Genomic DNA, 14,014 nt, shown 5'->3' on the forward strand with positions numbered 1-14,014 from the left:
GAAAGAGCCCTGGGAAGGGGCGGTGGCGGCGCTCCCCGGGCGGGGCCTGAACAGAAGCGGGGCAGGGCCGGGGCGGGGCCAGACTTGGCGACTCCGAGCCTGCACTGCCCGGCTGAGAGCCGGCTGCCCGCGCTCGCCATGAAGCGGCCCCGGGAGCCGAGCGGCTCCGACAGCGAGTCCGACGGACCCATCGACGTGGGCCGCGAGGGCGAGCTGAGGTAAAGGCTGGGAGTGGGGGACTGAGCGCGCAGAGGGCGAGCGGGGTGGGGAGCGCCCCTGACGTGCTCACCGAGCACGAGGACTAGACCTCCTGCACGACCTCAGGCGACCTCGTGGGAGCCAGGTGTGCGCGACGGCCCGCAGGTGTCCGCGCGTGGGGGCGTGTGCAGTGTGTGCCGTTACACGCACCAGTGCCGGGAAGACTGTGTGCTGTGGGCCATTTAGGGCTCGGGATGCGATGGTGGAGGTAGAGTTCAGCTCAGCGGGCTGATTTGTAGTTGGTGACTGTCTTTCTGTTGAAATGTCCGGGTGAGGCCATTGGTGAGGAATTTTCCCTGAAAATCATAGGATACCCATAGACTGTTCCGGGTCAGGAATCTGCTCACCAAGCCGAATAACCAGATTTTCCCAATTTTACCCCAGCTTGGGTGCACCCTTCACATAGTCTGCAAAAACATCAGGGGAAAAAATGCCTTCTCCCTTGAACAAAATGGATTTTGAAATTGGTATTGAAGAAAATAACGCCTATCTCAGGGTATCTGACTTGCCCATGGTGAGTACAAGGGCTGGGACTCCAACTCCAGTGCTCTTTACCACATCACTCTGCCACCAAGTCTTTTCAGCTCTGAGTAAATATTCTGACCTGCTGCAGACCTGCAGAACAAACCACGTGTGTTGTTCTGCTGCTTCCAAGCTCTGTGAACTCTCTAAACCTCAATTTCCTCATCTGTAAAATGAATAGAAATCACAGACCTCACCTTACAGGATTATTGGGAAAATCAAATGAGATAATGTATGTCAAGGGCTTAGCACAGGGCCTAATGCATGCAAATCCTTAATTAGTGCCAAGCGCCCACCACATGATACCTGCCACCCCAAAAGAGCAGCAGGGACTGACTGGGAGTCTGCAGACCTGGTTCCCAGCCCTAAATTTGCCAACTCACCATGTGAACTAGGGTCATTGCTTTTCCTGCCTGAGCCTGTTTTATCATCAGTAAAATAAAGAAAGATGTGGCAATGGGAAGGGGAGAGCAATCTGACCTCTCCTGGTTCATCCAAACCTGACTCTGCAGGATAGAATTGAAGGAGGTTCAGTTAATTCTTAGGGATTTTTTAATGGCATTTCAGAATTTTAATGCTCGCCAGTGTTCTGAGACCGGGAATCCTGCCTCAATCACAAACCCGAGTAAAATGCCAGCTTCCAATTTTTTATAGTTTATAACAGTGTATAGGACAATAAATATCTCCTTGCATCCTGTACGTTAGGTTTTGCACTGTATAATATAATTTCCTGTGCAATATATTAGCCTTTTTAATTGTTTAGCAGAAATTGCTATTTAGAGAAGCTATTCTCCTAGCCAGTGCCTGCCAGAGGCAGGGGAGGGACCCAGCACCATGCGGTGAGTGGGGGCAAGGGAATCTCAAATTCAATGCCATTGAGTCTTCATGGATCAGAGGCATGAAATTGATGCCAGAGAGCTAGGTTGATCAGAGCCGGCTTCTGTCCTCCAATAGCCTGCAGCCTGGTCAGTGACCTGCCAGGTCACATAAAGACCACAGACAGGATGGAAGGAGAGAATGTAGGCTGTGAGGGCACTTAAACTGGGAGAGATCAGTCACAACCAAAGATGGCAGGGAGGGCTTCTCGAAGGCGGTGGCATTTGGGATGAGGCATCAAGGATCATCGGGCAGTTTTTTCCTGTATGACATGTTGTCGTTTTATCCAGAGCCCATTTTTAGAGACTGTCTAGATTCTTAGAGAAGCAGACCCCCTCGGAGGAGAGAAAGCAGTTGGACATCTGGCAGAGGCTGACTTACAGATGCCTCTTTGTAGCACTCACCAAAAGGCCCTCCCCCCGGCAAACATCAATGCTTCAATTCAGGGAGTGCTGAATGATGCCTGCTGTGGCCCAGACCTAGGCTGGGTGTCGGGGCCCAGATGTATCCTGCTCAGCCTCTGCCCCCAGGGGACTCTCAGGGAAGAAGAGCTTCATGTACAAAGAACTCTAAAGTCGGATAAACAGTAGCAAGGGCCACGGGACTGGGGCAGCCAGCCTCCCTGGGGTCAGAGACAGGGCGCAAATCCCCCACGCTCAGAGACGTGAGAGTCACGAGCCGGGCTTGTCCCACCAGCACTGTGGGCTGCTGCCTGGTGGGATCCTGCCCCTGCCTGTGGGACTCACCCAGAGAGCTATTCTCTGAACTGGGTCCCCTGACACATGCTGGGTCCAAACTCAAAATATCATCTGTCACCTCCCCCTCCACAAACGTTGAATGGGCACCTGCCACATGTCAGGCACTGGGTCAAGGACTGTGCATCATTCCTAAATGATCTAAGGTACAAGGTGGCCTTTGAAGTCAGATAGACCTGAGTTTGACTCTCACCACCATTAGCTTGGGCAAGAGACTTTAGCCCTTTCAGATCTTCAGTTTTCTTACTTACAAAATGGAGATGTTAATAACCTGCCTCCAAGTCCCTGGGTGGCGCAAATGGTTAAGTACTCAACTACCAGCTGAAAGGTTGGCAGTTCGAACACATCCAGAGGTGCCTCAGAAGACAGGCCTGGCAATCTGCTTCTGAAAGGTCACAGCCTTGAAAATCCTATGGAACACAGTTCTACTCTACACACATGGGGTCACCATGAGTCAGAATCGACTCCAAGGCAATGAACAACAATATACGTGAAAGCACTTAGCTCCTTGCTTTGACAGAAGATAATTCGCAATAAATGCTGCTCTCTATGGGGTCACCATCCAGTTGGGGGGGTGGGGTGGGTTCCATGTTCATGAGGCAGCATGGTTCGGTGAAAGGACTAGAAATCTGAAGACTCTTTGTGTCTCTGTCACCCCATCTATAAAAGTATTAGTTTTCCTAAGTTTGAAGTGGCCCAATAATATTTAACTCATGGGCTACTGCTCAATAAATGAGACAAGTGGATGCAGACGTGCTGTCTAGAACATAATGTACTGGTTAGGAGACATAAATGATGGGACAGTGAGTATTTCGGTGCACTGGGAAGAGCACTGGATTGAAAGTCAGTAGACCTGGCTCTAGTTCTAGATTTTTCTCTAACTTGCTATATGGCCCAGGGCAGACCCCTTCCCCTCTCTGAGTCTCCTCATTTTACAAATAGGATCAGTGCTCTCTGAGGTCTCTCCTTTGTTTTTTTGCCTTTGGTTGAGGCAAAATGAGTAGGGCTATTGGTAAGGGTCCCACAGGGGAGTTCCCAGGGGCAGTCAGCGCAAAGGGTGGTCGGGACTGGCAGCCAGACTGCCTGGAAAGCTGCCCCCACAAAGAGACCACCCTGGAATTCTGGCTAGGGGCCTCTGGGGGCCCATGGAGCAGATCTTGATGATCAACACATCTTCTCTGTGTCCATGAAAATCTGCCTCATTTTCAAACTCCCAGACAAGAGGCCCCCATACCTCCTCCCACTACCAGGGCCAGATTGCGGGCTGGAAGCAGGCTCTGGTTGGGCTCTTGGGAGCTTTAAGGATCAGGGGACTTGAGGGCTATTCAGACAGACAGGAAGTAGGAATTATGAGTGAAAACAATGCTGAATTTGGAGCCAAAAGGCATGGATTCCCATACTAGCTTTGCTTCGTTAGCAGCTGCATGGGCTAGGCAAGGAGCTTTAACTCCCTGAGGCTCAGTGTCCTCATCTGTAAAACAGGGCTTAAATAAGGGAGATATACATAGTAGTGCATAGGAAACGGTAAAGAGAGGTTGGCCTGTGAGATATGGATGCGGGGAATAACCTGCAGAGAACTGACCAGGAGACTGGAGAAAGGGAGGCCAGAGCTGCCTTGCCCTGAAATGGGTGCGTCAGCCTCAACAGATGGTCCCTGAGGAGGGATCAGGCCGAGAGGCAGTGACGTGCGTGATGCTAACCCAATACCCCGAGAGGAGCCTTATCCAACCGGAAGGGACAAAGGCCATGTTGGCCCTTGGCTCTCAGGGCTTGTCCCCAGGGAAACTTTGTAAGCAGGCTACCCTGCAGATCATAGATTCTGGCTGTCCGAGCCCTGGACCTAGATTGCTGGATCCTCCTTCTTGGGAGCTTTCACAGGCCCCTTACCAGCCCCGTTTGTCCAGATGTTTGGGTAGGAGATATACTTTTCTAGATGTGGCTGGATGAAGTCAGGGGAATAACACTAGGATTTGACAAATGCTGATCTGGTCTCTCCTACAGCTTTCTCTCATTTAGCAATGGATGAAAACGATCCAACCCCAAATGCCAAGAGGGTAGTCACATGAGCTAAGAGCCTCCTGGTGAGCCACATATGACCCCATTCCACAAAGGCGTAGGACATAGATTTGATAGTGCTCACCTTTCTCTTCCCCAGGGATGCCAAAGAGGAGAGCAGGAGGAGGGAGCCCTACCATGAGCTCTGCCATGTTCCAGGCACTATGCTGAGTACTGGGGCTACATTACTGAATGAAACAGACATGATTCATGGCGTCATGGAGCTTACAGACTTGTTGGAGAGATAGCTATTAATCACAGTCACATAAATATAAAAGGTCAAATTGACATAAATACTGTGAATGCAGGATGCTAGGAGAGTACAGAGCAGAGGACACCCCCTAGTTGGGGTGGGGTGTCAGAGAAGGCTCCACAGGGAGGTGACATTTGAGCTGAGATCTAAATGATGGTAAAGATTAGTAGGCAAAGGGACAAGACTTGGGACAGGGAGGTAGGTGGATAGAATTCTAGGCTCTGGGAACAGTATGTGCATCCACAGGTAGGAGTGTAGAGTGTTCACAGCCTGGAGCACACACAGCAAGGGAGAGTTGAGGATAAGGGATGACAGGGGATAGGTGGGTCACCTGAAGGTTAATGCCCTTGATCCAGAAGTACTGGGACACCACTGAAGTGTTTTAAGAAAATTACAAGATCAGAATTTGCATTTAAATGATCGCTCTTCCTGCAGCACAGAGCCAGGCTTGTAGGGGATAAAGGAGGTGCAGAGGGGCCCCCCAAGAAACTCTCGCAGCCGTCCAGGTAAAGATGATAGAGGCTTGGTCCTGAATGGCTGAAGGGATGAAGAAGATAGATATGAGATGAATTTCAGACGTGGAATCGGCCCATTTTGATGAGGTGGGAGTGAGGGTGGAGGAGGAATCAAAGATGGCGGCCAGGTTTCTGTCTTGCAGAACCGGAAAATTGGGATTGCCTTCACTGAGATACAGAGCCTAGTGGGAAGAGAAGCTGGGACTGGGGCAATCTTAGGGGTTCCTGTTCACATGTGTGGAGTTTTGTCTTCAGAAATAACAGGGGAGTCACCTTGTCTGAAGTTGTTTGTTCACATGATGTCTCCCCAGCAGATGGTAAGCATCTGGAGGGCTGGGGCCTGGCTGAATTTTCCTCGGCCTACACCAGCCAGCCCTTGGCCTGAATGGGGCCCCTGAAGGATTGGCCAAATGAATAATACCTCAGCGCAACCCAGCAAATCCTTTCCATCCTAAGAGAGGCCTGGAAGCCGGAAACCCTTTAGGAGGGTGAGCAGTTGAACTGGAGATTATTTTGGTCAAAGTCTAGGCAGGAAAAGCCCCGGGAGGAGTGAGCCTCTTCCCTGTGATGAGAATTCCTGGGGTGTGAGCAAACATCCATCATTCATTCAGCCAGCTGCAGAGAGAAGGCTCAGGATGGGAGAGGAGGCCCGAAGTGATGGGGGGCTGGGGCCCTCTGGGGAGGCCGGAGTGATGTCCCGAGAGGGGCTTGTGACCCAGATGCCGCCTATCCCCGCCCCCACTGGGGCCGCGCCGCGTGGGAGGCGGCGGCAGCTGCAGGCCGGGCGAGGGCGGGTGGCCGCCGCGCTCGGCCCGTGGGAAGCGGCGGCATCTGCTCTTTCCACGCTCGTTCCCAGCGGCTCCTTCTGAAACCCAACCCGCACGGCCTGGCCCCGCCGCCGCCGCCGGCCCTTGCCCTCGCCGGCCCCGCCCCGCGGGGATCGGGTTGCAGAGCCCGAGCCGCCCGGCCCGCAGTTCCCCGACGCCGCCTGCTGCAGCGAGAGGCGAGGCGGGAGCACGTCGGTGCCAGGAGCCACCCCTCCTCCCCACGCCCGCCCCGCTGCCCGTCGCCTTGTGAGCGCAGCCCGAGCCGCCTCGGAGGCAGGAAACCTTGAGTGCAGGGGAGGACTTAGCCCGGGGAGAAATGGGCCCCCGGGGAGAAGGCAGAGAAAGCGTCCCTCCCACGCCCGCCCTGCGGCTCTTCCTGGCCTGGGAGCCAGCGGCCGCCTGGGAGGGGGATGTGCTTGCCGACAGCCTGGCCTCTGCGAGGTCAGCCCAGGCCACAGTGATGGTCCCCGAGTGCTGAAAAATAAGCCTTTCTCTTTCTCTCCAGCCAGATGGCCAGGCCGCTGCCCACCACCAGCCCTTCACAGATGCAAGCCAGGAAGAAACGGAGAGGGGTGAGTGTCCATCACAGCTGAGTTGCCCAACAAAGGTTTGCCCTGCTCCCCTAAGGGCCTAGCCGGGAGGGAGACCCATCAACATGAAGCTAGCTAGATTGCCTGGGTTCAATCCTGCCTCTGCCAGTAATTAGCAGGGTGACTTTTGGCAAGCTGCCTAACCTCTTTGTGCCTCATTTCCTCATATGTGTAACTGGAATAATGATAGTGCCTACCTCAGAGGGTTGTTTGGAAGATTAAGTGAATTAATGCAAAGCTCTCAGAACAATATCTGACATGATAAACCATTATTGTTATTACTATTATACGAGCCTTCCTTTCTACCCTATCTTCTGTCTCCTCTCTGAGCTCAGAACTTTCATTTTGTCTCAGTGGGCTGAGAGATGGGGAAGAGAAAGAGGCTCCCTCCCAAGCTTGCTGCTGGTAGTCTTGTCCCTGACCCGCTTTCCCTCCCAGGATGTAGCTGTGCTGAGTAGGACGAGCACTGCACAGAGAGTCCATAGACCTGGGATCTGGCCCCACCTCTGCCACTCATTAACCACAAACCACTTATTTCCAGCCCTCATTTTCTTTATCTGTAAAATGGGGGGGGGGGTATCATTTCTGCCCTGCTATCAGTATCCTGGAGGTCCCTGGGTGGTGTAAATGGTTTGCGCTCGACTACTAACCTAAGGTTGGTGATTCAAACCCACCCAGCAGTACCAGGGAAGAAAGGCCTAGCGGTCTGTTTCCATAAGGACTGCCACCAAGAAAACCCTATGGAGCAGTTCTACTTTGTAACTCGTGGGATAACCATGAGTCGGAATTGACTCTGGCAATGGGTTTGATTTCCAACAGGTTAATCAGTATTCTGCTACCAGTATTGTGAGGTAAGGATGAGATAGTTCACATCAAAGGAACAGCAGCTTTACAGTACAATGCCTAGGACTTCTCAGACCTCCTGATGACCCAGCAGCTGAAAGTATAATCCCAGACCAACAGGGGACCTCCGGGGCCAGCTCCAGCTCTGTGACTGGTGTCCCCAATCTGATTGGTTGGTACCCTGCTGTACCTGTTACCCTGTTTTACTCGCTGCTGTCGAGTCTGTTTCAACTCACAGCAACCCTGTAGAATTGAGTAGAATTACCTCATAGTGTTTCTAAGGCTGTATATCTTTATGGAAGCAGACTGTCACATCTTTCTCCTGCAGAGCGGCTAATGGGTTCGAACCACTGACCTTTTGGTTCGCAGCCGAGCGCTTAACCACTGCACCACCAGGGCTCCTCTCCTCTACCGGTGGTTAAATATTTTGAATATCATTCCCACAGACCAAGACAAGAGACCTGAGTTCTACTCCCAGCTCTGTGCTTTGCTTCCGTGTGACCTTTAGCAAATCACTGCCCCATTCCGAGCCTCAGTTTCCTCCTCCATAAAATAAGAATAGATTTATCACCCTCAAAATATTGTGAGGGAAAAGATGAGTCAGTGTTCACCAAGGCACACTGGAAATTGTGTGGAGGTGCATACGTGTAACTTGTTGCCCTTGTTTTTTAGATCATAGAGAAACGGCGCCGAGACCGCATCAACAGCAGCCTTTCTGAATTGAGGCGCTTGGTCCCCACTGCCTTTGAGAAGCAGGTATGTGATGTTGCTGATTGTGCTAGAGGAAATACTGTGTGGGTGGCAGATAAGGGTCGTTTCTCATGCCATCTCTGTTGGTTGGTAGCGACTGCCTGAGGTGCCGTGATCACTCACTGGTGTCTGTCACTGGATAAGGGGAATGGAAATTTATATTTATTGAGGTCCTACTGTGTCCCAGGTGTTGTAGCTTTATATCCATCATCCTGTTGAATTGAATCCTCGAAATGATCCTGAAAAGTAGGGATTATTACGCCTATTGCACAGGTGAGGAAACTGAGGCACAGAGAGGTGAAAATAACTTGCACCTGATCACACAGCTAGTAAGTAGTAGAGCAGAATTGCAACACAGGACTGTGTGATCCTCAAGTCCCCTATCCCTCTGCACTCCTGACATTTCCAGAGCTATTTGAAAGTAGAACAGATTGCTCAAGGAGTGAGCACTCTGTTGTTGAACATGTTGGGATGGGGGACAATATAGTGAGGAGAGTGGGTTGAACCAGATAGCCTCAAAGATTCTTACCCTGTGCTCCAAGGCGTGGGTCACAGGTCATATGCCTTCCCTTATGCTGGTGAGAACAAATCAGACATTCCATAGACATTCACTGGAACCTTCACAGGATCAGCTATGAATTAGGCCTGGTGCCTGCCCTCAAGGCATTCACATGGAGAGTCTGACCCTCAGGTTTCACGTGAGGGACCAGGTGATACTTGGAGGTGTAGGAAACATTTCCTGAGAGAGAAAACACAGGACGAGCAAGTGCTTTGAGGGTAGGATGATGTCCTAGATCTTGGGTGAGTAGAGATGGTCTAGGAGACGAGTGGGCATGCAGGAGTGGTCTTCTGAGGAATGATCATTATGGTGATGGTGGATAAAGCCATGGAGGCAGATGAGGCCCTTAAGGGAGAGTGTGCAGACTGGAAAGAGAAGTGGGCCAGTACCCACTGGGGAACACCACCGTTTAAGGGGCAGGCAGAGTAGAGGCAGGGCAGAAGGAGAACCAGGAAAAGGTGGTGTCATGGAGGCCAAGGGAGGAGGGTTCTCAGGAAGGAGGAAGTGGTCAGCAGTGTCCAGAGCAGTGGACAGGTACACTAAGATGAGAACTGAAGAGACGTTGGCCAAAGCAGAAGCCCAGTTGCAGGTGGTCAAGGAGTGGGAGGAAGGTGAGAAATTAATTGAGACAGTGAGTGCTGATGACTGTGCAGAGGAGGGAAGCAATGGAGGTCAGCTAGAGGCCTTCACTCTTCTGTCTTCTGAACACACAGGGCTCCTCCAAGCTAGAGAAAGCTGAGGTCTTGCAGATGACGGTGGATCACTTGAAAATGCTCCATGCCACTGGCGGGACAGGTACCGATGCCCTTCTCTCCCAGGAATCATTCATGCAACAAGTATTTGGAGGCTGGGGCCTGGGGATGCACTCCTGAGCAAACTGGACATGGTCCCTGCCTCAAGGAGCTCACAGTCTGTAGAAGCAGGCCCAGCTAGAACATCGGCAAAGCTTGTCTCTCCTCTTTTTACAGCCTTTCCCTCTCACTTTCCGTGCCTCCACTTGCCCCAACTCTTTTCTTTCCTCCATGCCTTCTGTCCTAGACCTTGGAGGAGGTTTCTTCTACAACAGACTGTTCCTACTGGTCCCACCCTCCAGGGCCTTGTTAAGGGTTACCCTCCATGAGCTAATTTTCACTGGGATCCCAGTCCTGCTGAATCCAGGTAGGGGCCTGCCTGAGATTTTAGCCACAGATGTTCCACTGGTGTACCGACCCACTGATGTAGCTTCCTGGGCTGTGTGTCCTTGACAGTGCTGGGGTGATATGTCATACTCACATATTCTATTATATATGGGATTATAATAGAAAGCAAATGTAACTCATTCCATTATTTTGAGCTAGCCCATGAAAAATAAAGTCACGGAACTGTGGCTTTTAAAAAGCTTCCAGACAAGTGGTAAGTTTGTCTACACGCAGCCTCTCTTTGTGTTTTGGTGATTTCACAATTGGGAAACTATGAAGGCTCCCCAGTTCTTAACCACATAGACCAAAGTCCCAGAGACTTAACTTGCTACCCCTGAAGGCCGACCTGGTGCTTCTCAACCCTCAGTGTGCAGCCATGTCAAAGGGGGCAGGCAGAGTTGTGAGTCACACCCCAGATTCTAAGGCAGGAGGTCTGGATTGGAGTTTAGGAATTTGCAGGTTTAATAAGCACTCCCAATGACTCTGATGTAGCTAGTCAGTTTGAGAACTACTACCCAAGGAATGCATTGCTAACAGTGGAGACATCTATCTGTAATCAGCCAGTGGGGAAGATATTTCAAACTACATTTGTGGTTATCCAATTAAAAAAAAAATAATGACTAATATTCAGGCAGCATTTTACAGTTTTCAAAGTACTTTCACATGTGTTATCTCATTTACTTCTCACAAGAACATCGAGGGCAGGGATTGTTATCTTATGACTAAGGGCTAATGAGAAAACAGATCATTAGGACTTGAATCCTGGCTCTGCTACTTACTAGCTTTGTCACCTTGGACAAATGACTTAACCTCTCTGTTCCTCAGTTTCTTCATCACTAAGATGGGAATAGTAGGGTTTTTATGAGGATCAAGAGGAGCTGGTGGCGCAGTGGTTAAGTGCTCAGCTGCTAACCAGAAGGTTGGCGGTTCGAACCCACCAGCCACTCCATGGGAGAAAGATGTGACAGTCTGCTTCCATAAGGATTTACAACTTTGAAAGCTCTATGGGGCAGTTCTACTCTGTCCTATAGGGTCGCTATGAGTCGAAATCGACTTGATGTCCATGGGGTAGAAGAAGATTAAATTAGATAATGCATATAAGGTGCTTTAGTAAGAACTCAGTCAATGTTAGTTTAAAAAGAACAGCAACCGCAGAAAGGGAAAGGGGTTTGCTCAAAGTCACAGCTAAGTATACAGCAGATCCAGGTGTTGTCCCTGAGGTGACCTGACTCCAAACATAGTTTTGTGCCAGGCTGCCCCTCTGTGGCATCCTTGGCCATGAACCAGGAAGTGGATATTTGCTGCCATAGTCATGAGTCTGTCCTTGCCCAGACAGTGGTCGGGAGATGGGCAGGTGTGGAGAGGCAGTGAGGCTGTGAATACCTGTGCAGGACAGTCAACTCACTGACATCAGGGCAAAGAGAGGGCTCCCAGCCTGACGTCAGTGGCTGAGGATCAGAGTAGCGTCTTACTTTCCAGACTCTTTCCAGAGTAGGGTCCTAGGGTCCTTTGGGCCAGGGGACAGACTCAAACGCTTACAAGGGCCAGGTCAGGAATATAAGTAGGAGCTAGTTGTTAATGTATTGAGCATTTTTCTGTGCACTATTTCGTTTAATTTCACACTCACAACTCTAAAGCCAGGTTCTGTTATATTCCCATTATACAGCTAAGGAAATTGAGGCATGGAAGATTAGGAGACTTGTCCATGGCCAGACAGCTAGTTAAGTGGCAGAGCTAGGATTTGAACCCAGATCTGCTGCCTCCAAAGACCTCTCGCTTGACTGCAGCAGTATGCCGCCTTCTCCAAGGGCCCTCCCAGCTCTCGTGGCTGCTGCCGCCAACTCCAACCCTTAGCAGCAGGCAGGGTTGTTTTATACCTCCGTGTTGTGCACAGCCTTTTCACACCTGGCCAGTGTCTACTTAAATGAAATTATCTTGGCCACAAAGTTTCTTCTTTGGATTAATCATGAGTTGTGGTAAAAATAATACTTTACCTTATATAATGCTTCGTAGTTTTGTAAATTCATTTGGTCCTCATAACACACTATCCTCCACCGCAACCCAAAAAAACTCATTGCCATTGAGTCCATTCTGACTCATAGTGACCCTATAGGACAGAGTAGAACTGCCCCATAGGGTTTCCAAGGCTGTAATCTTTACGGAAGCAGATTGCCACATATTTCTCCCAAGGAGCCGCTGGGGGATTTGAACCACTGACCTTTCTATTAGCAGTCGAGAGCTTACCCACTGTGCCACCAGGGCTCGCATCCTCCTCCCCAGGCAGGGATTATTATTATTCCCACTTTACAGATGGGGAGACTGCGGCTCAGAGAGGTAGGATAACATTCCCAAGGTCACACAGAGAGTGACTGGGGGAGGCTGCTCCTGAACTCAGTGGTCCAACCACAGGCTTAGAGCTTCTCCCCTTGCCTGGCATGCCCTCACAGTGCCCCTCTTTATAGGATTCTTTGATGCCCGCGCCCTGGCCATCGACTTCCGGAGCATTGGTTTTCGGGAGTGCCTCACAGAGGTCATCAGGTACCTGGGGGTCCTGGAAGGACCAAGCAGCCGTGTGGACCCTGTCCGGATTCGCCTTCTCTCCCACCTCAACAACTACGCAGCCGAGATGGAGCCTCTGCCCACGCCTGCCAGCCCCCTGGCCTTCCCTGTGTGGCCCTGGTCCTTCTTCCACAGCTGTCCGGGGCTGCCAGCCCCAAGCAGTCAGCTTGCCATCCTGGGCAGAGTGCCCGGCCCTGTCCTCCCCAGCGCCTCCTCTCCCACTTACCCCATCCCAGCCCTCCGAACCACTCCCATGTGCCGAGCTACTGGCACCATCCTGCCGGCCCGGAGGAGTTTCCTGCCCAGTCGAGGGGCCTCTTCGACCCGGAGGGCCCGCCCCCTGGAGAGGCCAGCTGGCCCTGGGCCCGTGGCCCCCAGTGGCAGGGCTGCCAGGAGCAGCCACATTGCATCCCTCCTGCGATCTTCCTCCCCGACGCCTCCTGGTACCTTGGGGCCCACTGCCCATGTAGCTGTTCCTGCCTTCAGACCCTCTTCCCCAGGGCCAGCTGGGAGGCCTGCAGGAGCCATGCTCTGCCGCTCCTGGGTCTCCGAAATCACTGAAATTGGGGCTTTCTGAGCTGGCTTCCCCTGCCCCAGGAGTGAGGAAGGTCCTTTTTCCAAGAGCTCTGAAAATGGCACTGCCTTTTCTGCTTTAAGCCAGTCTTGCCTGGACTGGCTCATATGTGAAGGCATCTTCTTTACCCATCAGCAGTCCCCTCCTCCTTTGGCCCATCTCTACTCACTGCTCATCCTGGCTTGTCCACCCTGCAGTCCCCAGAGGTTTGGTCTCATTCCTCCCCTGGACAGATGAGTCCTGGGAGACCCCTGAGAGCTGTGCCCAAACCCCTCTCCTGCCCCAGCACACTCTGGGCATGAATCTCAGGTCTGGGAACGAAGCTTTCACCCAACGGGCACAGTGGCCTGACGCAGGCTGCTTCTGTGGAGAGGTCAGACCCCAGCAAAGGGCAATGACCGACTGGCTGCAGTTTTCCCAGGCCGAGAGGTCAGAACATAGTGTCTGCCTTGCTTCCGGGGCACAGTAACTTCAGCAGGGTCAAATCTGGGAATCGTCTGCCCCTGCCTACCTGTCTTCAGCCCACCCCATGGCACTGAACCACAGGACAGACTCGTTCTCCACCGTGGCCAGACCTGGGGGCTGGGCGTCCAGCAGGGCCTGCTCTGCCCTTCTCCCGCCACAGACACCCACTCTCCAGCTGACAGTTCCCTGCACACTGCTGGCCTGATGAGCCTGGCCGGGGGGTTTCTGGGCAGCAGCAAGGCGCCTTGACGGGGTATCATCACCAGGCCTTGGATAGCGCTCTCAGACAGGACCCTGGATTGAGCAGCTGAGGGCCAGCTCCATCCTTGAGGCATGTGGTCTCCCTGCTGGGTGTGCAGTGTGGCAGGGCGGAGGTACCACGTGATGGCACCCAGCGAGAAATCCTCTTGGGATTCAGCACCAGACGCTTGTGTG

General features: G+C 52.1%; 1 protein-coding gene across 1 annotated transcript; it reads left to right on the forward strand.

Annotated features, from left to right (window-relative positions):
* Positions 1–135: 135 nt before the first annotated feature.
* HEYL (hes related family bHLH transcription factor with YRPW motif like) lies at positions 136–13,165 on the forward strand. The gene is made up of 5 exons (XM_004371905.1): positions 136–218; positions 6,567–6,633; positions 8,167–8,250; positions 9,517–9,598; positions 12,444–13,165. The coding sequence occupies exons 1-5, from the start codon at positions 139–141 to the stop codon at positions 13,115–13,117; spliced, it is 987 nt and encodes a 328-aa protein (XP_004371962.1). The 5' UTR covers positions 136–138; the 3' UTR covers positions 13,118–13,165.
* Positions 13,166–14,014: the final 849 nt, after the last annotated feature.

The sequence above is a fragment of the Trichechus manatus genome, unplaced genomic scaffold, assembly GCF_000243295.1.
Source record: "Trichechus manatus latirostris isolate Lorelei unplaced genomic scaffold, TriManLat1.0 scaffold00015, whole genome shotgun sequence".
NCBI classification, from domain to species: Eukaryota; Metazoa; Chordata; class Mammalia; order Sirenia; family Trichechidae; genus Trichechus; species Trichechus manatus.

What these genes read in the sequence shown, in the direction of transcription:
- HEYL (XM_004371905.1), top strand. Translation starts at nt 139, where the DNA reads ATGAAGCGGCCCCGGGAGCCGAGCGGCTCCGACAGCGAGTCCGACGGA. An exon ending in GGCCGCGAGGGCGAGCTGAG is followed by an intron (nt 219 to 6,566) that starts GTAAAGGCTGGG and finishes CTTTCTCTCCAG; the next exon opens with CCAGATGGCCAGGCCGCTGC. An exon ending in CCACTGCCTTTGAGAAGCAG is followed by an intron (nt 8,251 to 9,516) that starts GTATGTGATGTT and finishes CTGAACACACAG; the next exon opens with GGCTCCTCCAAGCTAGAGAA.